This window comes from Tenrec ecaudatus, chromosome X (genome assembly GCF_050624435.1).
Source record: "Tenrec ecaudatus isolate mTenEca1 chromosome X, mTenEca1.hap1, whole genome shotgun sequence".
NCBI lineage: Eukaryota > Metazoa > Chordata > Mammalia > Afrosoricida > Tenrecidae > Tenrec > Tenrec ecaudatus.
In genome coordinates, this window is record NC_134548.1 from 5,912,796 (window position 1) to 5,940,428 (window position 27,633).

The 27,633-nt window shown below is 44.9% G+C and overlaps 1 protein-coding gene across 2 annotated transcripts in view; it reads left to right on the forward strand.

Moving 5' to 3' along the window:
* The window catches only part of WWC3 (WWC family member 3), a 106,939-nt gene extending 88,898 nt beyond the window's left edge, over window positions 1–18,041 (forward strand). For both annotated transcript variants that reach the window (XM_075539695.1, XM_075539696.1), the window contains exons 13-23: window positions 556–630; window positions 1,473–1,559; window positions 3,492–3,684; window positions 4,751–4,918; window positions 6,375–6,526; window positions 7,866–8,031; window positions 8,942–9,106; window positions 11,555–11,647; window positions 15,018–15,245; window positions 16,503–16,630; window positions 17,827–18,041. In XM_075539695.1, coding sequence (XP_075395810.1) covers window positions 556–630; window positions 1,473–1,559; window positions 3,492–3,684; window positions 4,751–4,918; window positions 6,375–6,526; window positions 7,866–8,031; window positions 8,942–9,106; window positions 11,555–11,647; window positions 15,018–15,245; window positions 16,503–16,630; window positions 17,827–17,893 — 1,522 coding nt within the window. In that variant the 3' untranslated portion in view covers window positions 17,894–18,041. The remainder of the gene's footprint in view (window positions 1–555; window positions 631–1,472; window positions 1,560–3,491; window positions 3,685–4,750; window positions 4,919–6,374; window positions 6,527–7,865; window positions 8,032–8,941; window positions 9,107–11,554; window positions 11,648–15,017; window positions 15,246–16,502; window positions 16,631–17,826) is intronic.
* The last annotated feature ends 9,592 nt before the right edge of the window (window positions 18,042–27,633 follow it).

Below are 27,633 nucleotides of genomic sequence, written 5' to 3' on the forward strand. Positions count from 1 at the left end.
AACTGCCACATCTTTCTCCTGCAGCAAGGCTGGTGGGCTCCAAGTGCTGACCTTGTGCTTTGCAGTCGAGGGCTTGCCACTTGTGTTACCAGGGCCTCTTTTATTAGAAGAGACATCAATTAGAAAGGAGTCTCCTCCCTCCCTTCCATAGCTATAAGACTCACTTTGCAATGACAAGACAGCTTTGGGGGCTTGGGGCTTGGCTTGGCTTTTCTGGGATATTGGTTGGTTGTTTGAACATTAGTGAATCTCGGTTATCACTATGCCATTCTGCCTATGACAAGCGTTTTCAAAGTGGTTTGGAACTTTACCCTGAATAGCACATGTGATTTTGAAAGGAATGCAAGGTTACTTTCTAAAAAAAGAAAAAGAATACAGTTTGCCAGCAGGTTACCCAATGAGCTATGTCTAGGGTCATGGGTCCAGGCACCTGTTGTGCCCTTTCAGACAAGTAGGGAGTTGTCTGCTCTGGAAGGTTAGCCAGGCCCTTCTAAGATCAGGACACTTCTAGCAGGAGGCTTGGAATAACCCGGGTGCATTTCCAATTGTGTGTAGGAGTGAAGAGGCCGAGGAGGCTACGTCCAGCGAGGCTGGCCATGGCGAAGAGCCCCAGATCCGTGTAGGATTTGTGTGAGTACAAAAGGCTCTGTCCCTGCTGGTCTCGAAGGCTTTGATCAGAGGTCACTGGGGTGCTCCCTTGCCAGCGAGTCCCACCTCCACCCACAGGTCCTACCTGTGTGTTACCCCTAGCCTTGATACCCCCGGGACTGCTGCACCTCATTTTTTGGTGAAGGGTAGAGGTAAGGAGTGATGGCTGACTCCTAGCTGGTCCAGGGTGGCAGGGGTTGGGGGACACTAATACTGCTGGTACCGCAAGTCTCTGGAAAAGTCTGATTTCCTGGGGACAACGTTCCCACATTTCAGCCAGGAGTCTATTCCATTCACAGCAACACAGACAGCAAGGCCCTTCTCCACAGCCCTAGAGGAGGTCATCAGGTGGTTTCACAACAGGACACTTTTGGGCTTCTGGTTGCAGTCTCAGCAAAGACCCCAACCAGTGATGGCCACGTTGATGTTAGCAAGGCCAACAGGTTGTCCTTGCTCCCATTTCATAAATCCAGACCAGCATTTCTACCACTTGACCCTCTTGGCAGTTGGGGTTGGATCGTTCTCTGTGGTGGTGGCCATCTTGTGCCCTGTGGTGTGTGGAGCAATATCTCTAGTCTCCTCCCCACTGGTCCTTCTGTGTGATTTGGAGGCCATCCTATGCCTTATAGGGTGTGGGGCAACATCCCTAGATTCTCCACCTCATCCATCCTTTCTCCTCGGTTTTGGTGCGTAGAATACATCTAGACATTGCCCGGAGTCTCTGCAAAGTCCCGGCCTCCTCCTCTAGAGGGCTCCTGCTCCGGGTCATTCCGCTCTCCACCTTGGAGGCTCTGCAGTTGGTGAGCTCATGTCTTATTTTCTAGGCATGATAGCAGCAGTGAGTGTCTCCTCGTGAACGTGCTCCAACTGAAGAACTTTTCTGGACTGGGTGTGAAAGAAGACTGCAAAATGTAAGCCTGCACTGCCCACCCCTGCAAAGCCTGGGACTTGTTCATTAGAGAAGGGACATGTTCATAGCTGATGAGGCTCTCTTTAGACAACACAGCCCAATGACCTAGTCTGCTTGTCAATTTTGTAAGTAAAAGGCAGTTTGGGGACGTGAGTTTACCATAAAACATCAGGCAAGGCTCATTTGCAATGTCAAGAATTGTAAACGTTATGAAGAGTCTAGTATATTCTTTTGGGCAGAGCCAGGCTAGCTCTGTGCTGCAGGACAAGATGCTAAGGAATGCGCCATCAGCAGCATTTAGGATTCACGTGCCCTTCCTGGCTCCAGGGCTGGGTTGGTGCTGATGCCGCCATGTGCTGGAGCCGCCCTGTGCTGTATCTGAATGCAGGTGATAAGTGTTAAAGGCCTCTGGCTAACTCAACAACAGAAAGGCAAACAGCTCAGGCAAAACACGGGCAGAGGATCTGAATAGACATTACACCAGGAAGATACACAAATGGCCAAGAAGCACATGAAAAGTTACCCAGGGTCTGTTTGTCATTAGGAAAATGCAAATCAAAACCACAATGAACTACCACTTCCCACCACAGAGAAACAGAAAACAGCAAGTGCTAGTGAGGATTGGACCCTTCATCCTTTCCTAATGGGAATGGAAAATAGTACATTCGCTCAAGAGGTTAAATGGAGAATTTCCATATGACCCAAGCGATTCCTCCCCTCAGTATAGACCCAAAAGACTTGAAAGCAAGTATTCACACACATGTACACCAGTGCTCATTGCAGCATAATTCACAGTAGCCAAGAGGTGGAAACAGCCCAAGCGTCCAGCAACAGAGGAATGGATAAATAAGATGTGGCTATCCATACGATGAGCTATTAGCCACAAAGAGAAAATGAACTGCTGATAAATCTTATAGGTGAACTTCAAAAGGCAAAATGAGTCCGACATAAAGGTCACCGATTGTATGAAACCATATTTTCCTCCACACACACTAAAGGCCCCATGCTGTAATTTGGGTGTCCTTGACTAGGGGACAGGGGCCCTGGTGGTGCTGGAAGGGAAGCTAACCGCAAGGCTGGTGATTCACACCCATCAGCCACTTCATGGGAGAAAGAGCAGGCTCATCTGCTTCTGTAAACAGCCTCAGAAGCCCTATATAGGACCACTGAGTCAGAGTGGACTCAATGACAGTGAATTGGGTGGGGGGGGGCTTGTCTAGGGAGGGAGGATGAGCTACTCATATGACTAGTTAACAGATACCTGGTTGATGACTTCGGCATTGTGGTTGTGGTGATCTGCATGGGGGCCTGATGGAGAGCTTGCTTATCCCGGGGAGTGACCATCCCTGTAACGGTCAGTTGAAGCCCAAGGGTGGACTTCCTCTTCCAAGAGGAAGGGGTCTTCTGAAGACCTTGAAAGCAACCTGGTTTTAAGTGACTAAGGTTTTGCCCTGGAGATCGGCTCACTTTAATGGTGTGCTGTCCCTGTCTTCACGATGGGTTGAGCTCTTTCCATGAAGATGGAAACAGCTGGCCCCAGCAGACAGCTGGCGAGGGAGAACTGAACTCACCTCACACATGTGTGCGGAGCTGGAAGAGCGTCCACAAAAAGATCAGAACAGATGTGGCCCACGAAGACAGTGAAACAGCAGAGCCTCCATGCGAATCTGGCATTTACATGGTCTTTCGTCTAGTGACTGATTGCCCCCCCCCCCGCCCCCGCCAGCTCCAGTATTACACCCAAGTCTTTGGACCTTCACTTTGTTGAGCAGGGGGCTTTTCCCAAAAGGCTCAGAAATTTGTGATGTGTGCATCCAACAAGGGGAAATGAAAAGTGAAGTGCACACGTGTGTGTGGCTCATGCTATGCATTTTTTGGGAGGGCTCAGATCTGTCAGGAAGTGTTAGCTACTGTCTTCTTCCTTTCGTTCCAGACACATCCGTGTCTACTTGCCGCCGATTGACTCCAGCACGCCCAACACCTATTGCTCTAAGGCTCTTGAGTTTCAGGCCCCATTGATATTTAATGAAGTCTTCAGAATCCCTGTGCATTCAAGCTTATCGACGTTGAAGTCTCTTCAATTATACGTGTGCTCTGTGAATCATCAACTGCAGGAAGAACTATTGGTATGGCTCCCTTCTTTGTCTTTGGGCTGGTCTGTCCTCTCTCTCTCTCTCTCTCTCTCTCTCTCTCTCTCTCTCTCTCTCTCTCTCTCTCTCTCTCTCTGCCTTTGTATCTTTGTCTTTCCATGTTTCAGTGTCCATTTTCATCCTTCCCTTTCTCCTTCCCTCTCCCTCCCTTATCTCTTTCTTCCTTCCATCTTTTTTTTTTTTTTTTTTTGCTTAGAAAGTATAAGTGATCTCTCTAACTGGGAGTATAGAAAAGGATAGTACCATTTATCTAGACCAGAGTTTTGTACTTTAACTATGTTATCTCAGATGATTCTGCAACCCTCCCCCAATGAGGCAGTACCAATTTTAGTTGAAATTGATTCATTTTTAGTTGAGGGAATTTTGCTAGAGTTAGTCAACAGGAAAATTCAGCACCCAGTTAAAATGGAATTTCAAATAAGCTCTGTTTATTAATTATTTGAAGTATATGTCACATAATATTTGGGACATATTTTCGCCAAAAAAAAAGTTTAACAATGCATTATTCAGATCGAACCCGATGCCCTGTATGTGGGGACTTCAAAATGTGTGGAAAGATGAAATTAAAAGATGAGGCATTTTACCCATGAGCTTTTTGAAGATCCTCTGGCAAGTCTAGAACTTGAGACACGCAGGGATTCGGCAGTTTGCCCTCAGGCCCACCGAGTTATTCAATGTCCAGGTCTGGATTCAGAAGTCAGTGAGGTTTCTTTCCAAAGTCAGAATGCCACTCCTTTGGTCATGTTACCTCTGCAGCAAAATCAAGACATGTAGAGCAGAGATCAGCTGGTGTCAAACAGCCTGGTGCCTCACCCGACACCCCAGCTTCTGCATTCTTGGTTTCCTTTCCAGCTGGGAGGTCTGCCTGATCGAACCACCCATTAGGTTCCTCCTAGGTCATGTTCATTTTACTGTCCCATTGGAAGGGCAGTGTGTGTTCTCAGTCTCTCTCTCTCAAGACTCGAAGGCGTACTTGGCATGTTAAAGGACTTCAGTGTTGAGATGAACTCATTCAGTGCCACTTCCTTCACCATCTTTATAGGGTATCGCACAAATTAACTTGGCCAACTATGAGAGTTCCTGCGACATGCAGCTGTGCTGGTATCCCGTCCAGGTCTTCACCAGCACCGGGCCCCAGAGGCCCCGGGAGAATGAGCGGGCAGAAGCGCCCAGAGCACGGGAGCCCACGCACTCCAACTTCGTGAAGACGGTACATACTGCTCTGATTTCGGGAGTGAGTCCCGGCCACTCTCCTGGCTTTTAAAAATAACACAGACCGGGACTGGGGGGAGTGGTTTCCAAGAAGTCTCTATGTAGACTTTGTCTCCCGAGAGAGATGAAGAGGTAGAGTTTCCAGGAAAGTAAAACCATGGACCATCCCTGCGCGTTTTATTCTGTGCAGGTTCTAGATTTGCCAACTAGCCTGCTCACTAACATGTATCTGTAACCTCCAAATCGATACTGGCAGCCCTTTTGCCATCATTTGGAAACTGCCACAAAGGGGCAAGCAGCTTGACTGGTCTGCTGTGCACGTTGCCAGCTGAGGTGGCAAAAGTGATAGATACCCCATCATCTTGTTTCTACTCCCACATGGCACTGCCAACAAGTGCCCCTGAATGAATCGTAGTCATTTGATGCTCTGGATGTGGGTGTGTACGCGCGCGCTCGTGCGCACACATTCCTGTACCTTTCATTGGCAATTTCTCCTTTTTAAATACCCTTTAAGGTCAGCGGGGAAGTGCTGGCTAGTGTTCCTCAGTGCAGAAAGGCTGTGATGGGCCTCATGGAGACCGTGACAGTGTTAGATGAACTTCTTTCAGTGGTTCTCAAACTTCCTAATGCTGCGACCCTTTAATACAGTTCATGTTGTGGTGACCCCCCAACCATAAAATTATTTTCGTTGCTACTTCATCACTGTCATTTTGCTACTGTTGGCCCTGAATTCAGGCTTAATGGAATGGCAATGTACTGAGATTCTAAATAACAGTCAGTGCTGTCGAGGAGAGACTGCCTCACAGCCACTGTGTCTAGACTGCCAAGACGCCAAATCATTACTGGCACAGACAGCCTCATCTTTCTCCTACAGAGCCACCAGTTTGAACCACCGTCCTTACTGTTAGCAGCCCAGGGTTTACACCAGAGATTCCTTTAAACTGATGTCAAGCAAAGTTAGCTATTGACTGGTAGACTAAGATATTAAGTCCAAAGACTGGCAGGACTCTCTCTAACTGGCACATCTGCCCTAGAGACAAGAATCCAATATTCATTAATTCCATGTTTGTGGTGGCTTTCTAGAACCTACTATGAATAACGAGGCTCAACTCTGTGTACACATATGGCCACTTTATGATTACTTTTCCAATCATTTCTTCCATTAAGAATATACATACCAGAATACATACACTGTCTAATATGTTTAATTCAGTGGCACTGATGACATGCATCATCATTGAAATGTTTAATGCCATGTTTCTAACGTTCCTGATCCCACGTGACTTATGGTTGGTAATTTTCAAATGGAAGTCCTCACAACTTCCAGAAAAGACCAAACAGGTGCCACACTGTTGACAGGGGAGGTGAGTTTCTGCGCCAAGGTGGGATGATCAGCTTACTGTGTGACAAAGGCTCTCAAAGGTGGGTCTTCATGGAGTGCCCTGTCTTTGTAGGATGCTGTCACCGTGCTACTGGCGAGAACCACAGCCCAGCTGCAGGCCGTGGAGAGGGAGCTGGAGGAGGAGCGGGTGAAGCTGGAGTGCACCAAGGAGGAGATCCTCCAGGTGGAGCAGCGGGAAGGCCAAGTGGAAGCCATGCCCGACAGGTAGGGGCCAGTGGGGTCTCCTCGCTGCGAGCACCCATCCTCCTCCAGGCAAAGGAGGATGTTCACCATCTGGGGACCGACTGCTCCTAAGAGAGACCCATGGAAATGAGTCTCAGGGAAGGGCCGCCCGGGTTCGTGGGGCCATCATGTTAGAGGTGGCTCCACCCTAGGAGCTGTGCCTTTGAGGGGGAAAATCTATTTCTTGTCCAGGCCAATGGTGAAAAGGGCCGGGAGATTCTTCAGTGTCCGTGTCCTCTCGGGGAAGGGGAAAGCGAGGCTGCTCTGGATGAGGGCAGGGCTACCAACTCTCCCCCCAACTCTCCCTCTCTGTGTTTTGCCTTGTCCTTCTTTCCCAGCATCTCTCGACACCTGGGAGGATGGAGGCACACTCTCTTCTGCCAGGACTAGAAAGAACAGGGCTCCATGATGTTCTTTTTCTTTTAAACAGCTTGCTCACATACAGTCCAATTCCCCCTTTTAAAGTAAACAGTTTCAGTGTGTTCAGAGTTGAGCAGCCATCACCACCGTCCATTTGAAAACATGTGCATCACCCCAGGAAGAAACCCTGTGCCCCCACTAGCAGTCACTCCTAGGCCACCAATGATCTACACTGTGTCCATGGAGTTGCTGTTTTATAGCCATGAAACTATGCGTGGCCCCAGGGAGGTTCCCAGACCAGGCTTGTGTGGAATAGGTGGAGGATCCAGATCAACCACCTCTACTGAACTGCTTTCCATCTGTCGTCATGAGCACTTGATACTGCTTGACATAGCCCAGCGGTTCTCAACCTGTGGGTCGCGACCCCTCTGGAGATCGAGCGACCCTTTCACAGGGGTTGCCTGATTCATCACAGTAGCAAAATGACAGTGATGAAGTAGCAACGAAAATAATTTTATGGTTGGGGGGTCACCACAACATGAACTGTATTAAAGGGTCGCAGCATTAGGAAGTTTGAGAACCACTGACTTGAACATTTCTCCACAGAAGGCCCTATTTCCAAAGTTGCCTACTTTTTCCTAGTATCTTCTCCTGAACTCGGTTCTGAGGACTTTATTTCAGGGAGAATCAGGAAGGGTACAGAGGAGGGAGATAACCAGAAGCTGGGGGGGCTTGTGGGAGGGGCAAGATTCCAGGAGTCTGGTTTCTTCAGTGGCTACAATTGGGTCACAGAGACAGACCAAACCTCTTAGTGAGACACTCGGTATAGTTGTCTTCCCTAGAAGACCTGGAAAACCATTAGGCTTGAGAACACCATAGCTTCAATCATCGGAAGCAAGGGAGTTTGGCTTCTCTTGTGAGTTGTGGTGTTTGGTTGTTTGTTTCAATGTCCCACCTTTAGGAATTGGCAAGCTGACTCGGTTGATAGTGGATGCAGCAACTGCATCCAGACTGGCCCTGTGTACCCAGAGCCCTGTCGTGTGGGTGTCGAATCCATCCACGGACACCTCTTTGCTGGCCAGGCAGAACCTTACCACCCTGAGCAACACCAGCCCCCACTTCATAAGGTAAATAGAATGCACCAAGGGAGTTGACCCAGACTCTTGCCATTTTATGATACAAAGATTGGTGCCCTGGAAGGAGATTGGGGTGGGGGGAACGGAGGGTATCCTCAGAATCTCCACCATGAGACATTGGAGGATTGGATAATGGGATGAACCCAAAGGAAAGGTCAGTTGATGAAAGAGAGGAGAACAGTGCAGCTTGCCTACAGATATGCCAGTGATGTGGTTTGGGATCGACTGCAGTATGATAAGGAACATATTGCTGCGTTAGGGCATCATAGGTAAGATGGTGTTTTATCACATGTAGAGGGAAAGAAGTGAATGGCCTAATATTTGTAAAGTGCTTCCAATCAGCACAGCAGACACTACAGACATGATTATCAACATGGAGACTAAAAATAAAACATTACTCCTTCACGGGCCATCTTGCATATTGTCAAGTTGGTTCCATCTGATTCATAGGGACCCTATAGAATGAAGTAGAATTACCCCATAGGGCCTTCTAGGCTTTGAATCTCTACAGAGCAGATTGCCTCCTTTTTCTCCTGCAGAGAAGGTGGATGGGTTCAAACCACCAGACTTCCTGTTAGCAGCTGGATGATAAGCATTGTGCCACCGGGGGCTCCTGCTCCTTCACCTCGAGTGCCCAATTGTCAGTGCTTCCCACACTGGCATTTATTCTTTCCATATGCATGTGTCAGCCCGAAGAGGCAACAATAAACAAAACCCAGGGAAACTCCTGCCCTCAAGGGGGAAACAGACTAGCCAGGGTCAGTTGAATATGACAGGAGGCCTTAGGGCTTCAGTTTGTCTTTTTGGGTGGACACAATTCCATCCAGCCTAGTGACTAAGCTAATTGTATGGCTTGTGTTATAAGAAAAGTAATAATAATAATAAATGAACTAATCTCCAGGTTGATAAAGAAACCAATACAGAAGATCTCTTCCCTGAAGAACTTGCCAGCCTTCCAAAAGACAGGGCTGGCCACAGACCCCGCGGGTCTCCTTTTGTGCGCAGCAGCACGATCGTTCGTTCACAGACCTTCTCGCCAGGAGCACGAAGCCAGTATGTTTGCAGAGTAAGTTGGACTTTTTTGGCTGCGTATCTGGAAAGCCCACCCCCACCCCCAACTACTTTTCGTGTTGAGATACTTTTTGTGTTGTGTTATCACCTGTAATACCATTCCCTGACACCAATCATAGGTGAATGTGAAATAGGAGGTGTGCTGTCATCCCTCCTTTTCCTCCAATCGCAGGCTCTGATTATTGGCTAGGTTATAATATATTCCCCACCCCAGGTTTTGAAGGTTGCATATGCTCCAACTAATAGACAAGAAACAGGATAGATCATTTCCACATCAGACTAAGGAGTAGCACTTCAAAACAAGGCAAAGCTTGAATTGGGTTCAGATCTGCAAAGGCAGGTCACTCTGCATAACTAGAAGTTCTCAATTGAAGTTACAGCAGTGGATAGCCAGGGCTGCCTTGAGGATTTAAAACATGGCAGCGATAGACTTTGAATTCACCCATCTGTCAGTTGTCATTCCTAAAGTGATAGTGGGAAATGCCTGGTCCTCGACCTGACTGAGGGTCATAGCCTCAGGAGTCCCACCTGTCTCTCTAACCAGTAAGCCTGGTCTTTATTATGAGTTTGACTTTTGTTCCACATTGTTCTCCCACTCTATCCAGGGTCTGCAAATATGACCCTGTTCAGTGCATTTGGTGGTGGTGGCCAGGCACCATCTAGTTCTTCTGGCCTCGTGCTGGTGGAGGCTGATGTTTGTGTGGTCCTTTGGGTTAATTGTTTCTATACGTCTTTCCAGTTTTCATCATCTTCTTTCCTCTGGACTCAGAGAAAACAATGGGTTCACCTTAGCCGCATTTACCTGGATATCAAAATCTGTCACTTTTAATATTTGGTTCCACCATAGCAAATGTATTTGAATAGTTAAAAATAAGTATGGGTTCTAAAACAAGTAAAACGTAAAACAAACTTTACATTCTAATTTGGACATTAAAAATTATATTTGAGAATTAGTAAGTGAAACCAAATGTGTTTGTAGCATGTATTTTGTTCTTGAGGTAGTAAAAAGATACAGTGCTTATACGGCAGTCGAAAATAATTTCACCCATTTGTTGCATTATGCTTGTTGGTGGAACCTTCACAGATTTACATGAGGATCCCCTCCCCCACAAAAATACTTTCAGACTTCACCCTCACTTTCCTTGGAATCCTTGATACTGCATCTTCACAGTTCATTAGACTGCTCCTGAGACCCTCCAAGGGTGCGAACCATTGCAGAACTCATACAAATATGATTGGGCTTCAAAACATTCACAGCCACAATGGAATGCAAAGAGAATGGAAGGTTCCCACGAACTTTTTGAAGGCACGTTTTGTTTGCTTTGTGCAAGCCACTCTTGGTTATATTGCTGCTGGCACGTACTTCAAGCAGTCAACCAGAGAGACGGGAATGTGGGATGGTAGCCTATCAATCTGCAATGAAAAGGAAAATATAATTGTTAATTGTACATCAAATTATAAAACGATAGCAATCAATTTCATGCCGTGCCCTGCCAGGTCCCTGCCACTAAAGCACTGCTTTTTTCTGTGTGTCCTATCTGCTTGGCATCTGTGGGCCTTTACTTTGGAGAGCTAGTGTCCCTATTTGGTTAATTCCCTGAGAGGACGCTTATCTCTGAGTGCACCCCATCACACTCTCCAAACCGTCCTGTACGAAAGGAAGAGCAGTCGGCTTACAGACCTGCCAAGGAGTGAACTCGGATGTGCGGATTGAGAAAGACAGGGAGAAAATCCTTTGCTGTAGTATGCTCCAGACTCTAAATGAAAGTGTGGGTTCCTCGGCGGTGCCTATTGTTTTTCCGTGTGTTTATAGCAGTCACAGGTTATTTAGCCAGCCGTGCCACTGCATTTCCTGAGTACTTGGGAGTCATTGACGCGAATCGCAAGGAAATGAGGGCAAGGACTGTGGCTTTAGCACAGGTGCACAGTCATCCTGAAGCGAGAACTCCCCCGTGCTACCAAATGAGATGCAGCATGTCGTGGCTCCTGTCAAGAGAGCAGTATTTCCTTTTCTTTTCAACTCCTGGCAGTGAGTCTGTTCCCTGGGAAGCCATATGTGTTCCAACTCTTGCCAAAGCCGGAAGCACCGCAAATGAGAGTGATGAATAAGATGGGAAGCGTGCTGAGGCCAGAGCAGGTTGTCACAAGCATCTTCTGTGATAGGAAATCACTGTTGGCATTTCTAGGACCAAAGTGCTGTTACTGATGTTAATCTGATGGACAAGAAGGAGGGGTGGGGTGGGGGGCGTTCTTCTCCACCTGTTTTGTTTTCATTGGAGTTCTTGTGTAGATTATACTCGTATTTGAAATGAAACTCACAGACTTGTTAAAAGCACCCAAAGTCATAAATGAATTTAGGCACCTTTGAAACAAAATGATCCAGCTCAGAGGATACGGCACGATGAATATTGAGTTTCTGAACTTCATTCGATTTGCTGTGCAGCTTTATCGTAGTGACAGCGACAGTTCAACACTGCCACGAAAATCATCCTTTGTCCGAAACACTCTGGAAAGACGAACCCTCCGCTATAAGCAGGTGTGTATCACATAAACTAATAAGGGGTTTTGTGTTTTCCTTGGGAATATTTTTATGAACCATGACAAGTAGTATTTTAGGTAACACTTAAGCCAATATTAATTAGAAGGGTAGTATAGTTATTTTCCTGTAATTTGAAAACCATATATAATGCCAAATTTGCCAATTATTTCTTAATTTCTGGAGATAATATTATGATCTAAGATAATTTGTGGTCTTTCCATGTTTATATGTAATAAATTTCTAGAGACAACCATTTCTATACAGCAGAAATCCTTTTTTTTGGCAATGTCTCCACAAGGAGGCAAAAAAAATTGTGTGAAAATTCTATTTTAGTTCCATTTTCACTGAACTTTGTGAAGCCCCCTTGTGTGTGTGTACACACAGTTTTACACAAATAATGCACATGATGTATATTTGTTTGCCAACCACATTCTCCCTCTGAATGCCATTTTTATAAAGCACACAATGCTATTTTTTATAGCAATCAGTTAAAAAAAGAATTTGACCTAGCACAGTTATAAAAATACCTCACCGGGTGGGGGCATGGGTAGAAAACACAGGTATAACATGTATTATTTGTTTTAAAAACATCAGAGATGAGAAGTTTGGGGTCTTGCAACCTATAGGGATCTTCTCATAGGCCTATCCTGTGATCTTTGTTGGCTGGAACATTCCACTTCCTCCAGACCATACCACGTAGTCAGATTTGCCACTTTGCATTTGCAAGCTTGTTGTTCCCTGTCTTTTTAGGCAAAAATTCTTTAGAATGAAAAACAAAACAAAATCTTCAATTTCCATCCTGTAGTTGTACTTCAAGTAGCTGTTGACTATGTATTAGAAGAAAATTTATCATTCAGCTACAACCACGGTTCTCAGCAGAAACTGTATTGCCATTGTGGATCAGACAGTTCTTTCCTGGGCCTGTGCATTGAAAGTTTTTTCGCAGCATCCCTGGCCCCTGCCCACTAGATGCCAGTCACACTCCCCACACCGCTGCCCCCACGTTCTGACCATCTAAAATATCTTCTAGCATTTTTAACAACTTTTTTCTGAATTAGAGATTCACAGAAAGTTGCCAAAATACTGTAGAGGGGACCCTGATACCCTTTACCTAGTTCTCCACTCTCCCACCCGCCCCCCTCGGATTTCATCTTATATAGTACAGTTGCCAGAATTGAGAACAACCCACAGAGCCTATTCAGAGTGTATCAGTTTCACATGCACTCATTTAGGAGTGTGGGTACTTTGATACAATCTTATCACCTGTCGATTCATGTAACGACTAAGATACAGAGCTAGCCTAGCACTACAGCCCTCCTGCTCCCTCACAGTGAAACCGCCTGTGACGTTCCCTCAGGGGGGATTGGGGGGGGGGCGGAGGCTGCACTTCTATTGCTGCATGCCTTTTCCTTATGGTGGTAAGTATATCTGTGAGATACTTCTCTTCAGGCATTTTTGTCCAGTGTCCCTTAGAGAAGGAGAAATCATCCCTGATTGAGAACCACTGAGCCGCTATGTAAGATAGCAACACTTTCAAAGCCTTTGCATTCATGCAATTGCGGCATGTATAAGGGTAAGTCCCGAAGTATTGCTCCTGTAGTTCCACTTCATCACCACAGATGGATTCCCCCTGCCCCAGCCCAACACGTTTCAACCTGTCTCTGTGATCAGTGGATTGCTTGTAGACACGTTTTCTTGGCCACATACTGGTCTTCATCTCCTTAGGGTGCTGCATACAACAACGCAAACCCTATCAAAATAGTGCTCTGGGAGGGGAGCTTCCGGGCCAATGCCGGTCAAGGCAGCGAGAGCAGCTCAGAAGTTTGTGGCAGCTGGTTTGGGAGATTCAAAAGAGGTCATCTTGACAGATTTTCTTAAAGGACACAGAACAATGCCAGGCGCATATGATGAAGAAGTTTTAATCCAATGAAAACTGCGTTGGTGAGATAAAGGCTAGGAAAATTTCCTCAAGGATTTTTTCCCCATTGCAACAGTGCACCTGCTCATTTGTCAAGGGTAGCAAGGACTGCCCTACAAAAATCTCCTTGGGAAACCACACCCCATCTACCCTACAGCCCTCATCATGCTCCCCACCCCAACTGCTTTTTGTCCCCCAAATTCAAAGAACAGTGCAAAGGAACACAATTTGAGTCCCTCAAGATGCCCAAATTGCCATTTTGACATGGTGTCCATCAAAGAGCGCAGCAGTCTTCAGGGAAGGGCGCCAGAGATGAAAACACCCCCTTCCAACATGTATACCCCTAGATGAGCATACATACGTTGGGAAACAAGAGCTTCACATTTTGCTTTTGCGATGGTGTCTGTGCTTCTGTAGGAATACTTTTAAACTCCCCCTTATATTTGCATGTAAGTTGTGTGTATGTGTAGAAAATGGGATTATGTGGCTATGGAAGCATACACTTACTTAGAAAATACCTCAAGACTGTTTCTCATTTGGTAGGAACCACTGCCTTTAAACGCCACCCCCTCCGCCCCCCCCTTCTCTCTCTCTCTCTCTCTCTCTCTCTCTCTCTCTCTCTCTCACACACACACACACACACACACACACACACACACACATCTGTTCTCATCTTGGGGCTCGCTTGAATACAGAGTATTTGCTTCTCTGAGACTTATATCAGGAGGGAAGTTGTGGGCAGCTTACGTGTGCGTGTGTGTGTGTTTTCATACAGTTTGTAATATGCTTTTCCTCCCATCATTAAGCTCTTTCCATGTTAGTATGTGTGTGTACACACACGTATATGTTTAACATTTTACCGTGACTGCATTTTATTTGGTCTTGTAATTTCATCCATTTCCTGTAGTTATATATTTAGGTGGCTTTCTTTTTCTTTTTTATTTGCTCTGTCGAACCTCAATTTGACAACTTTCAAATGTCTAGAGTTGTGTTTTCAGATGCAAGTCTAAAAAGAAATGCTTGGACCAAAAAGTTCCCAATTATCAGGGTTTTCAAAAATATTAAACATATATTATTGTCAAATCGTACTTCAGAAAGTTTGTACCTCATTTTTAAAATTCTCCCAACCCCATATAAGAGGATCTGTTTCTGGACACTTTTGTAAACACATAGGAAAACAATTTATAGTTGTTAACTTTCATATGGAACTCGATTTTAAAATCGAGCTTGACAAAAAAAATCTGTATTTTTAAACATTGAGTCATGCTTAGAGAAATACCTCTAATCAGTATGTCTGTGGTATTCTTAGAGAATACCATAAATTGGTCTTCTCTTACTCGTTGGAGAACTTTCTAGAAGGCCAGAACTTAACAGCTGTGTTGCATTGCAGCAAGTGTGCTATGTGCCTGTTGCAGGCTATAGTGTGCTCACCACTGCTGTCTCCCGCAGCCCTGCAGCTCTTCCCTGGCTGAGCTCATGGCCCGCACCTCCCTGGATCTGGAGCTGGATCTCCAGGCATCAAGAACAAGGCAAAGGCAGCTGCACGAGGAAATCTGCACCCTTCGAGAACTGAGGCAGCGGTTAGAAGATGCCCAGCTCCGAGGCCAAACTGACCTACCCCATTGGGTACTTCGGGATGAGCGATTTTGGACCCTGCTGAAGGAAGCAGAGAGACAGGTAAGAGGGCTTGGTGTTCCAGGTGCCGAGTGGTTGCGGTCAAGATCCTAGCTCTCGGTGAGCATAGATTGTGAGGCGAAGGCCTCAGATAATAAAATCCAAGCAGCAACCTTGTTTTCTCCCTCCACGGACCAGGAGGGTAAGGAGAATGAGGTTAGTGTGTGAAAAGGCCCCACATACATCTTGGGCTTTGACACCTCTGTGAGAGAGATTAGAGGGAAGGAGCTCAAGGCCAGGCTCCCATGTTGCCATGCGGTGCCATGTTTTGTGAAGAAGTCCCCCGAGGGACTAGGGAGAGCTCCATCCATGACACACAGTGGTGTAGCTAAGGGATGGCAGATATGGCACCATTGGAGTGAGAGCATGGGCACCCGTGAGCATTTCCATCATCAGCTGTGAGAGAGGAATTCAACAAGTTACGACGAGTATTTTAGTATTTGAGAGCCCCTGTGGGTCAAAGCAGACAGTGTGATCGTACTCTGCTGAGTGTCAAAGGAGAAGACCCAAACTCAGTGCTATAGAGTTGTTTCTGACACATAACAAGATTATAGGACTGAGTAGACCTGCCCTGTCTGGTTTCCCAAGTGAGGAATCTTGACATCAACACACTGCCACATCTTTTTCCCCTGGAGCGATTGGTGGCTTCAAACCACCAACCTTTCTGTTACTGGAAAATTGCATTAACCATTGCACTGCCAGGGCTGCTGGAAAGAGAAACACTGACCAAATAAAAGCACCACCACTTGTGGCTACATTGTGGACCTCTTTCCAAGGCAAGGAAAGTTGTCCACTTGATAAAGTGCCATAATGTTTGAACCAAAAGCTCCATGGTGATGCTCTCAGGCACAATCACGCACTGTCGTTGAGGCATGCCCGCCTGTGCAACCTTACAGGACAGAAGAGAACTGCCCCTGTGGGTCTCCAAAGCTGCACGTCCTTACAGGAGCAGGACGCTCCATCTGTCTCCTGCCGAGCAGCTGGTGGATTTGAACCATAGACCTTGCGGTTAGCAGCTAACCCACTACAGCATCAGAACTCCTTGAGATCATGATAGTAAAGTTAGTGATAAGATAGGTATCAGATGTTTGAAAAGGGGCGTAATTTCAGTGCTTGCCATCGACACTATGTTCTGTCTGTCCACCTTTGGGGTTCCAGTACAGTTAAATCCTTCCTCGTCTCCGAAGATGGGAAGTGATTTCATTCGCCCACCCTACAAAGAGCAGTGGGATCCCCGTTAATCAAATATTCCTGTTCCAGACAAGACAGACCAAACTGGAGCACCATCAGGAGCAGGCAGCCGAGAAGATGCTGAAGAAAGCCTCCAAAGAGATCTACCAGCTGCGAGGGCAGAACCACAAACAGCCCATCCAAGTGCAGACTTTTAGGTACAGACACAAGGGAACGGGGCTGGGTGTCACTTGCATCTTTGTTGTTATCAGAAAAAAAATAGCGTAAGCATTGAGAGGAAAAAACCAAACAGGATGAGTCGTAATATGAAAAGTAATCAACTGTGGCATTTTCTTCTGATTGTTTTCCCCTCCGCAGTTTTCTATCTTTTTTTCCAAGCAGATCTAATTGCCTTAACTACTTTATAATACACTGCTGCTTCTTTCCAAATGTCTGCAACTGGAAATAACACCATCACTTACAAACATACATGTATGTGTCACATGTGCTTTTTAGTTAACGAAAAAGTTTCAGTTTTTTTACTACAAATGTATGCTATCCGTGTAAAAAAGTGTGTGTTTCCCGCGCATACAGTCTAATGGCTTGCCACCAACTGAACGTGCCAGATATAACATTCCCAGCACTCCTACATATAGGTATAGAGTTACGTATGTACTCCTGTGGGCCTTCACCCCATCCCGCCGCCCCCCCCCCCCCCCGCAGATTGAGGTGAAATTCACATAACATGACATCAACCATGGTAAACTGAGCAGTTCAGCGGCATTTAGGAGATTCAGTATTGGGCACCCATCACCGTGAATTAGCTTCAAAATATTTTCATCCCCGCAAAGGGAAAGCCCATGCCCATTAGCAATGGCCTCTATTTCTTCGAAACCCCAGCCCCTGGCAACTCCTGGTCTATTTCTATCTCTAGGGCTTCCACAGAAATGGAAGCAGGCCCTGTGTGGTCTTCCGTGACTGCTTCTTCCACTCCGCACAAGGTTGGCAAGGTCCCACCACATTGTAGCAGGGATCGGTCCTTCAGACCCACCTAAAATCCTATGAACTGCGCCCACTCGCTTCCTTCCATTATGATTTAGGACTCTCTATTCCTTTATTCATTCATTTATTAGTGAAGCCGCTGTTGCCCGAGTAACTCCAACCTAACAGGCACTGTGCTCGGCACCGGCGATAAAGCAAGGGAGTGGGGGAACTTAAAGTCAAATGCTGAGAATCGGTCTCCACACCATATGTTAAAATTATGGGGGTTCAAGTTCCGTTCATTCTCTATATACGAAGTTTTGTGATGGATATGAGATCCTCAATGCCAGCCTCAATGAATTTTGGTCATTTTCTAACCTGTCTTTTTTTCCCTCCCCTCCCCCCACCCCCCACCCCCATACACACACTCTAGGGAGAAGATGGCCTTTTTCACAAGACCGAGGATTAACATACTTCCTCTGCCAGCCGACGACGTTTGATGTAGTGCCTTGTACACAGGAAATATTTATCTGCCTGTTTTATTTCCATGAAGTTCTTATACTAGCTAAATTTATCTTTAAAGTGTTCGTGCAAAGCTATTAATATACACATTTTGTAAAAAACAAAAAAAACAAAACAAAAAACACACACACACTGATATCTATACATATATATTTTATAATAGTGACGGCAACAGGGCTTGGTTTTTCCTTGTTGTGAAATTGACATCTCTGAAGACACGTTATTTTATAAAAGATCAATGATCATGTTAAGAGTGTACAGTTTTTACGCTGTTTTATTTGACTTAAAGGCTGGAAGACAGAAACGAAGTGAGTGCAGGCAAATTCACTGTATTGTAATTTATTTATAGTACTTTTTTTTCCTTGAAGGAAAATCCTGACTTTAAGATATATTTTAAGACTGAAAATTTGTTCTTCGGTATGTGTCATGCAGTAGAATGGAGCTTGGGGGCTGGTTTGGTTTCTGACACCTGAAATCCCAGCGCAATGTGCTCAGTGTGTCCTTGGGGTCATTTCGCCCATGTGTAGTCATCATGTATATTGTATGCTTTCACGCTCTGTGTGTTATGTTCCAATACCAGCAGCTGTGTCGTAATCGCAATGCAAATGCTGTGTATGCATTGCAGAGCTCAGCCTTGTATTTGTGCTGGGCACTACTAACAGCTTTTTGTTTCTGTGTCGCCTTGTGCCTCTTTCTGAGCTTACCATGAGTCTAGAGCAGATGCCAGAGTCTCAGCCCACCCAGGCTTGTCTCCTGCCTCTCCATGTGGGCTGTCTAATCAGCGCATTCGCTCCTCAGACAATGCCCTGCCTTCCTTTTGAGTCTGCCACCTCATTGCAACAAATGTGCCAGGTGGCAGAGGAACCCCTATGTCACCATGAAGGAAAGTGAAAAGAACTGGGAACGTGCATTTTCAGTGAAATCACTGCTGAATATAGCAGTTCAAACACAGACGTTATAACCTTTGAAGATGCTTGATGTATGAGTGACTCGAGTTACGCCATGAGACATTTATTACCGGAGAGAGTTGAGTTTAAATCTGAATGTCTCCTTACCCCCATACTGGAATCCACCCAATATTTCTCAAGCACTCTTAAAATTAGCTCATGGGGGAAAATAGTGTAGTAAAAAATACACCTTTACATAAATACCAAGTTATAGAACTCTTGGCTGATTTTTACTATATCTGAATTGGACTCTCCTTTAGGAGGCTTGATGGGAAAATGAGGCGGAGCACGTAAAATGTAAAAGAAAACTACTCTCTCATCCTATATCTTGCTTTCCCTCCCTTTGGAAATGTCATTTTCAATCAGGGTCTCTCTCGTCAAGCTACTATGTAACCTCCCCCCTTGTGTAACCAGCCTTCCTTTTTACATTTATTACAAATGATTTTTATAAAAGCATTTCATTGACACACGACCTGTCACGGACAATGGACTTTGTCAGTGGTGGTAAGACTGAAAACTTTATATTTTACATGGTTGTCATCTCTTGCTATATATTCCTGATTTTAGTCTTGCCTTTTTTTGTTGTTGTTGTTATACCTACCCACAACAGAGATGGAGACAAACTCACAAAGCAAGCATCAGTTCTTAGCCAAATTGCCCGTCAAGAGATAACATTGCTGAACAGTGAAGACAATGAGAAGAGTTCTCGATCCTTTTAAACAGACTTTCAGAATGTAAGGAGCCCTGGTGACATGTGGATTATAAATTGGGCTGCTAACCGAAAGGTCAGCAGTTTGGAACCACAAGCTGCTCTGCAGGAGGAAGATGAGGCTTTCTACTCCCATAAAGCATTACTGTCTCAGAAACCCACAGGGGTTCTACTCTGTCCTGTAGGGTGGCTCTGAGTCAGATTTTGTTTTTGAGAAGATTGTGCAGAGGACTAGTCAGTTCTGCCTCAAGCACATGGCTCACCGGATGAGCTCTGTTTGACTTGCCTATGGTCTTCCTCATAGTGGCTGCCGCATGTAGCTCTTTCCACAGAGGTTGAGGCAACTTTACTGTCACCCTATAGTAAGCAGCAGTAGGGGGAAAACTTAGCGTGCCAAGTATTTTAAAATAAATTTCACTGCCCTAGTTTATGCAGATTTCTGTTTGGAGTGCTTCCCCTCACCCACCCAAGATGTCTTTTTTTCTCCCCATTAAAAAACAATCTCACCTTCACCATATCACAGGTGGGAAAATGTAGCCCCAGCGTTTCAGTGTCTTTCCGTTGAGCTTGTGCGTTTGCCACCTTTCTGTTTTCCTGAGCACTGTATGTGTTGGCTTTCACAGCTAAACCGGGCCATCGTGAGGAAAGAGAAAACGGAGGGAAGGGTGTTCGCTGTCTTTGCTGAAAAGGCAGGCAATGTGCGAGGCTGGGCCAAGCAGTCAAGGGGGCGTGAACCACCCTAATTCGCTTCTCCTGTGTGGCTTGATTTTGCAACATCTGATTAGGAATGTCCCACATGTCCGAAAAAACTAACTTCTGGTATGTTAAGGTTATTTTAATCTAATGTTTAAATTTACATATAGGCCATGCTTTCTAATGAGAAAACCCCTGCCATGTTTAAGCAGGAAATGATCAGAATTCTGCCACTAAGGTTCTTCTTTACAAGTAGTGCTTATGCTCCTTGCGGCTCAATGATCTGCCGTCACAGGAGGCAGGAAGGGATGGGAGAGGCAGGAAGGGATGGAAACCACACACACTGAGGATGTGGGAGAGTGCTGTTACATTGGTGGGGACTGCAATCAATGTCGTGAATCAAAATGTGTATGAATTGTTGATGATAAACCAATTTGCTCTGGAAAATGTCTCTCAAATCAGAATTTTAAAAAATTCTTTTTAAAGTACTATACGTTGTAAAAGGAAAGTTGCTTTTTACTTTATCTGATCAGTGATTTGTCCAGATTTCATAATAACCCCTAAAATCAAGAATTCTGTTGTGGGAAAATTTTATAATCAGTATTCATCTCTGTTTTTGTCACTGTTCTTTAATTACGTCATTTGTATTGTTTGAAAGTATTTCTTCTATAAAATTAAACTAACCTGCCTTAAAAGCAAAGTGGGTATATGTTTTAATTTTTTTCTCAAGGTTTTGAAATTTTTAAATAGATTTTTAATGTGAAAGTGGAATAAAACAATGAACTCATGGACTTCCCACCCAGTTCAACCTAGATGAGACAAGGCCAATCGTGTTTCGTCTATGATACCATCTACTTCTTCCTCACCAATCCCATATATCATAGCATTGACTCTGCCAAGATTTCAGTATGTACTGCTGACAGGAAGGGACTAATAAACATTCACAATACTCTTAATTCCTTAATATTAAATATTCAGAGTTTAGCTTTCCAGTTGTGACATTTTTTAAGAGTTTTGAGATGTACTTCACAGGTCATATACTTCAACGCAGTGGTGGTTAGATTTAGAGAATTGGGCAAATATTACATTCCATTTTAGACTTTTATTACCTCAAATTACGATACTGATGACACAGCCTCCCCTGAGCTCCCGGTACCAATCTACTTTCTATGAATTTGCCTATTCTAGATATTTCATATAGAGTCATACCAAATGGGTGCATAAGCAAATGTGGTGAAGAAAGCTGATGATGCCTGGCTATGAAAAGCTTTCGTGTCTGGGGTCTTAAAGACTTGCAGGTAAACAAGCGGTCATCCAGCTCAGAAGCAACAAAGCCCACATGGAAGAAGCACACCAGCCTGTGTTATCACAAGGTGTCAAAGGGATCAGGTATCAGGCATCAAAGAACAAAAAACCTTATCATTGTGAATGAGGGGGCGTGCAGAGTGGGGACCCAAAGCCCATCTGTAGGCAACTGGACATCCCTTTACTGAATGGTCGTGGGGAGGAGACGAGTCAGTCACGGTACAGTATTGCAATGATGAAACATACAAGTTTCCTCTAGTTCCTAAATGCTTCCTCCCCACCCCACTATCATGATCCCAATTCTACCTTACAAATCTGGGTAGACTAGAGGATGTACACTGGTACAGACAGGAACTGGAAACACAGGGAATCCAGGTCAGATGATCCCCTCAGGAGCAGTGGTGAGAGTGGCGATACCTGGAGGGTGGGGTAGAAAGGGGGAACCGATTACAGGGATCTACATGTAACCTCCTCCCTGAGGGACAGACAATAGAGAAGTGGGTGAAGGGAGATGTCAGTGTAAGATATGACAAAATAATTTATAAATTATCAAGGGTTCAGGAGGGAGTGGGGAGCGGGGAGGGAGGGGGGGAAATGAGGACCTGATGCCAGGGGCTTATGTGGAGAGCTAATGTCTTGAGAATGATGAGGGTAACAAATGTACAAATGTGCTTTATACAATTTATGTATGTATGGATTGTGATAGGAGTTGTATGAGTCCCCAATAAAACGATTTTAAATAAATAGAGTCATGCTATGTGGCCTGTTGTATCTGGCTTCTTTCCTTTAGCACAGTGCTCTCAAGATTTCTCCATATTGTAGCATGTACAGTCAGTTCTTGTTTATGGCTGATTAATATCCCAATATTCCAGCAGCAGAACATGGTGAGATAGAGTGCCAGGACAAGATGGACAGATACTGTGGCTGCAATGATGGACTCAAACATGACATTGATTGTGTGGCTGGTGCAGGATTGAGCACTGTGTATAGGGGGGCTGTAAGTCAGAACGGACTCATTCGGACCTATTGTGATATAAGGCCATGGAGAGTCATAGCTAATCTCTGGCTTCCCTATGGCCATGAGGCAGAGGTCAGACAAGCCTGTAGGATCCATCCTTTGCTTATTCTAACACCACGCCACACTACATCTGTGTGAGTTTCAACAATTCATTGCAATGGCCACACACAACTTATAGACTGCTCACAATTGTGAGGGAAGGTAATAGGTTACCAACCACAAGTCAGGATCAACAAAGAGTAAGGGTACAGTCCTTGGTCTTCTTAGCCAGCAACCAAGTCTATCAGCCAAGGTCCTATTGCCTCCATGGGCCAGGAAGGTGGCCTGCCACTCGGTCTCACAGTTCTATAGTCTTGGGCAAGGTGAGAAGGGACTCTATTGTCTCAGTGCTGCTTCTCTGAGTTTCCATGCTGACGTCTGATGCATTTGGTCTTGATGGACTCAACCACTTGGACAACGACATTTTTTTAAACTCATTTTATTTGGGGATTCTTACAAATCTTATGACAAACCATCATTCAATTGTATTAAGCACACTTGTACAGATGTTGCCATTAACATTTCCAAAATGTTCTCTTTCTACTTGAACCCTTGGTATCAGCTCCTCTTTTTCCCCTCCCTCCCTCCCACCCTCGTGAATCCTTGATCAATTATTTATTGTTGTTATTTTGTGTCTTACACTGTCCATTTTCTCCCTTCACCTACATTTCTGTTTTCATCCCCCTGGGGTGTGAGCTATCCAACTTTGTGGTGGGTTCCCCCTTGACCCCCCCTTCCCACCCACCCCCACCTCCACTATTCCCCTACCCTCATGATATCACTACTACAACTACTGTGCCTGAGGGTTTCATCTGTCCTCAATTTCATGTGTTGAGAACTCTTATCTACCCGTGTGTGTACTCCTGTCTAGCCAGATTTATCAGGTAGAACTGGGTCATGGAAGGGGCATGGGGAACGGGGGATGAGGAAGCATTCAGGAACTAGAGCAGTGGTTCTCAACCTTCCTAATGCCGTGACCCTTTAATACAGTCCCTCATGTTATGGTGACCCCCAATTATAAAGTTATTTTCATTGATACTTCATCACTGTAATTTTGCTACTGTTAGGAATCGGGCGACCCCTGTGAAAGGGTCGTTGCACCCCCAAAGGGGTCCCGACCCATAGGTTGAGAACCTCTGAACTGCACCCTGGTTGAATTGTCCCTTCTTTGTAACCCTTCTGAGGGGAGGGATGCCCAATTGTCTACAGATGGGCTTTGGTTCCTCAATCACATCGATAGAATTGTTTTTGATCTTTTGATACTTGACACCTGCACCCTAGACAGAGATCATGAAGTGCTCATCCAAGGTGCTTAGGTTTCTCTCTCTTCTCTGCTCTTTCAAAGACGGTTAATCCTTACAGCCTGGAGGGCAGTAATGAAAACGAACCCATCCCTTTTTATTAGTGCTACACATACCCTGTTTGCATAGTTTCATCCAATCATTTGGTGAGAGTTACAGAGACTTGGATAGAAGAGCCACATTAAGAAATTTCACACCACCACCCTAACAACAATATTCTATTGCATAAGTATGCATTTTATTAATCCGATCCCATGAGTTGACATACACATGGCTTGCTTCCACTTTTGGACTATCGTAATTAATGCCACTAGGAGCATTTGTGTATTTTTTAAATGCAGAAGCTGTTAATTTCTCTTGGATGTACGTACATCTAGGAGTGACATTGCTGAGTCATATGATACACTTGGGGACACTGCCAGATTGTTCCAAGGCACTTGTACCATTTTCCATACCCACTAGAAGTGTATGAAGGTCCCTAGCGCTCCACATCCTTAGCAACTCTTGATATTATCGGTCTTTTTTTATTGTAGCCATCCTATCAGGTGGATAGTGTGATTTGCAGTGTGCAACCAATGGCTAACCTAAAGTATGGCGGTTTGAACCTATTCAGTAGCTTGGAAGGCCTGGTGAACTGCTTTCCTAAAGATTGTAACACAAACCCCTCACTGGAGCCATTCTATTGTGTAACATGTGGTCTCCGGGGACAGGTATCCATAGACAACGATGGGTTTTTATTCAGTGAATGCGAAGTGGTACCTCTTTGCTCTTATGTCTGCAGTTTTCAATCTATAGAATGTATAAGTTTCCCCCTCCATTCCACATCTACATCCTTGTATTTGTTGGAGGAAGAAATGAGTTTGTATGTCACAATCTGACCTTTTCTAATTGTACTATCCCCCTGGCATAGTTAAACACGTTTCTCTGAGCTTTAGTCCTATACATTAGTAGCTGGGTCTAGAAGCTTCATTAAATTACAGTTCTATTAGGGGTAGGGGGTAACAGGTGACATAACTATTTCATTCTGTCACCCTTCTGGAGGCTTATAATGTATCTGTGATGTTAGCAATGGTTGAAAATCATTGTTTTGTGCTGTTCTGTTGATTCCCACTCAGTGTCCCAGGGGGTCGGTCTCTAATGGTCCCATAGGATTTCCTAGGCAGAGATTTTTTTTTGTTTGAAATCATTTTATTGGGGGCTCGTACAACTCTTATCACAATCCATACATCCATCCATTGTGTCAAGCACATTTGTACATTTGTTGCTATCACCATTCTCAAAACATTTTCTTTCTACTGGAGCTCTTGGTAGCAGCTCCTTCTTTTTATCCCTCCCTCCCTGTCCCCCTCCCTCACGAGCCCTTGATAATTTATAAATTATTATTATTTACTATATAGTTTATAGCGAGACTATATAGATAATATATAGAGATCATCACTACAGTAGATCCCCAGGTGGAGCCACTGGTGAGCTTGAACCCCCAACCTTGCAGTGAGCTGCTGAGTTCTTAATCATTGAACCACCAGGGCTCCTTAAAACCATTCATAGATCTATACATTAGGTATTGTCAAATGATGATACTCTAATTCTATCATGCCTTATCATTTAAGAAATTGACGGAATTCCCATCGAAATGCCTCAGAAAGCTGAAGAAGCACTGGAAACACTCACTCATCTATGCTAGGAAATTTGGAAGACAGCTACCTGGTCCAGTGACTGGAAGAGACCCATATCTGTGCCAAATCCAAAGAAAGGTGACTCAACAGACTGTTCAAACCCTAGAACGATATCATTGATATCACTAGCAAGTAAAATTTTGCTTAAGATCATCCAACAACATTTGCATCAGCACACTGACAGGGCACTCACTGCCAGAAGTTCAGGCTGGACTCAGAAAAGGACATGGAACCAGTGATAGAATCTTCAAAGAAATACCCTATATCCAAACAAGGTTACATTCTCATGTACAGGTGGTAGGACTTCAGCATATCTTTTTAGGGGGACCTGGTATAATCCAAAGCCAGTAGAGTCCAGGAGGACCCTGGCTATAGCACTACTAACACTTGTCTTCTCCCCATGGAGTCAGGATAGTGTTCTCCTTCTGTTATTGATGTGTAACTAGAACTAGAGTTTGCCAACCAAGAGAGCTCACCCAAGCCTTGGCGCACAGAGTTTTTATTGGGGCTTGATTCCATCCTGCCCGCGTGGTTGACCTTTCATCTCCAGTCCCTCTGGAGATAGAAATGATACCCAATGGCCAAAGGCCCCACCATAAATCACATGGTTGGCCTGACCTGGTGAAGAAGGACCCAGGCAAACAAAGACATTCCTATCGGGCATCACATTCCAAGAGCCTGGAGATCACTTGGCAGTGGCTCAGGGCAGAGGCCAGGCCGCTCTTTGGGCAAGGTTAATTCTTTCCTGCACAGCTATTTATCTTTCCCCTGATTTTATTGAAAAAGCTAGGATTCTCCATGAAATGTGATGTCGATGTTGGGGCGGGGTGGCGATGAATCTCAAGCTCTCTCTTTCTCGCTCTCTCTCTCTCTCTCTCTCTCTGTCTCTCTCCCTTTCTCTCTCTCTCTCTCTCTCTCTCTCTCTCTCTCTCTCTCTCTCTCTCTGTCTCTCTCCCTTTCTCTCTCTCTCTCTCTCTCTGTCTCTCTCTCTCTCTCTCTCTGTCTCTCTCTCTCTCTCTCTCTCTCTCTCTCTCTCTCTCTCTCTCTCTCTCACACACACACACACACACACACAGACACACAGACATCACACCATTATATGAACATGAATGGGTATGGTTTCGGGTTCCTTTTCTGCATCTGTGGGCATGATCATGCAATTTTCTCTTAGCTCTAAAAATATGATTGATCACATTAAGGGATTTTCTCTTGCTTTCATGAAATAAACTCCATTTGGTCAGAATACGAGGGAGCTTCTAAATGTTCATGGATACGGAGGTGGAAGCATTTGAACTGATTGTAATAATGTATATACAATTCTTTAAAAACGTGATTTAACTGTGGGAGTGTATGATACATGGATATTATATTAAAAACTACTAAAAATAAAACATAAAAGCTCATGGAAAAAATGCAGTGAAAAGGTAATGGAAGTTTTCCGTGAACCTGTTGAAGTCTCTTTATACATATCTTTTACTTTGATTTGAATTCAGTTTGCTGGTGTGTTATTTATATATTTTGCACCAAAAACACAATGTACTTGACCTTAGGGAAATCTTTGCTAGGTCAGGGATCAATGTTACTTTCCATGCAACACATTTGCCATCTTTTTCTTGGCTTGAGGGAATAAGTTGGGGAGACTTCAATTATAAAACTATCTGGACCTGCTCTGTACTTCGTTTCATAGGTTTATTGAAACGTATTTTCTCTATTCCCTCCGAGGAAATTGGTGACTTTAGGCATCTTTTGAGGAGTCCTGCTGGCTCGATAGGTTAGGCATTAGGCTGCTAACAGCAAGCGTGGCAGTTCAAACCCACCAGGCACCCCGAGGGAGAAAGATAAGGCTCCCCGAAGCTGGGCAGTAACATAACCCCTTGATAGGGCCGGAGGAGTTGGAGTCTTGTGGTTGGTGGTCATCTTGTTGCTTTCGGATTGATGATGTCCAAAAGCAGAAAGTGCACATTTGGAGGCATGGATTTGGTGACATTTAGAAGCAAGCGTCCTTGCTGACACTCGTGGCTTGAGGCACA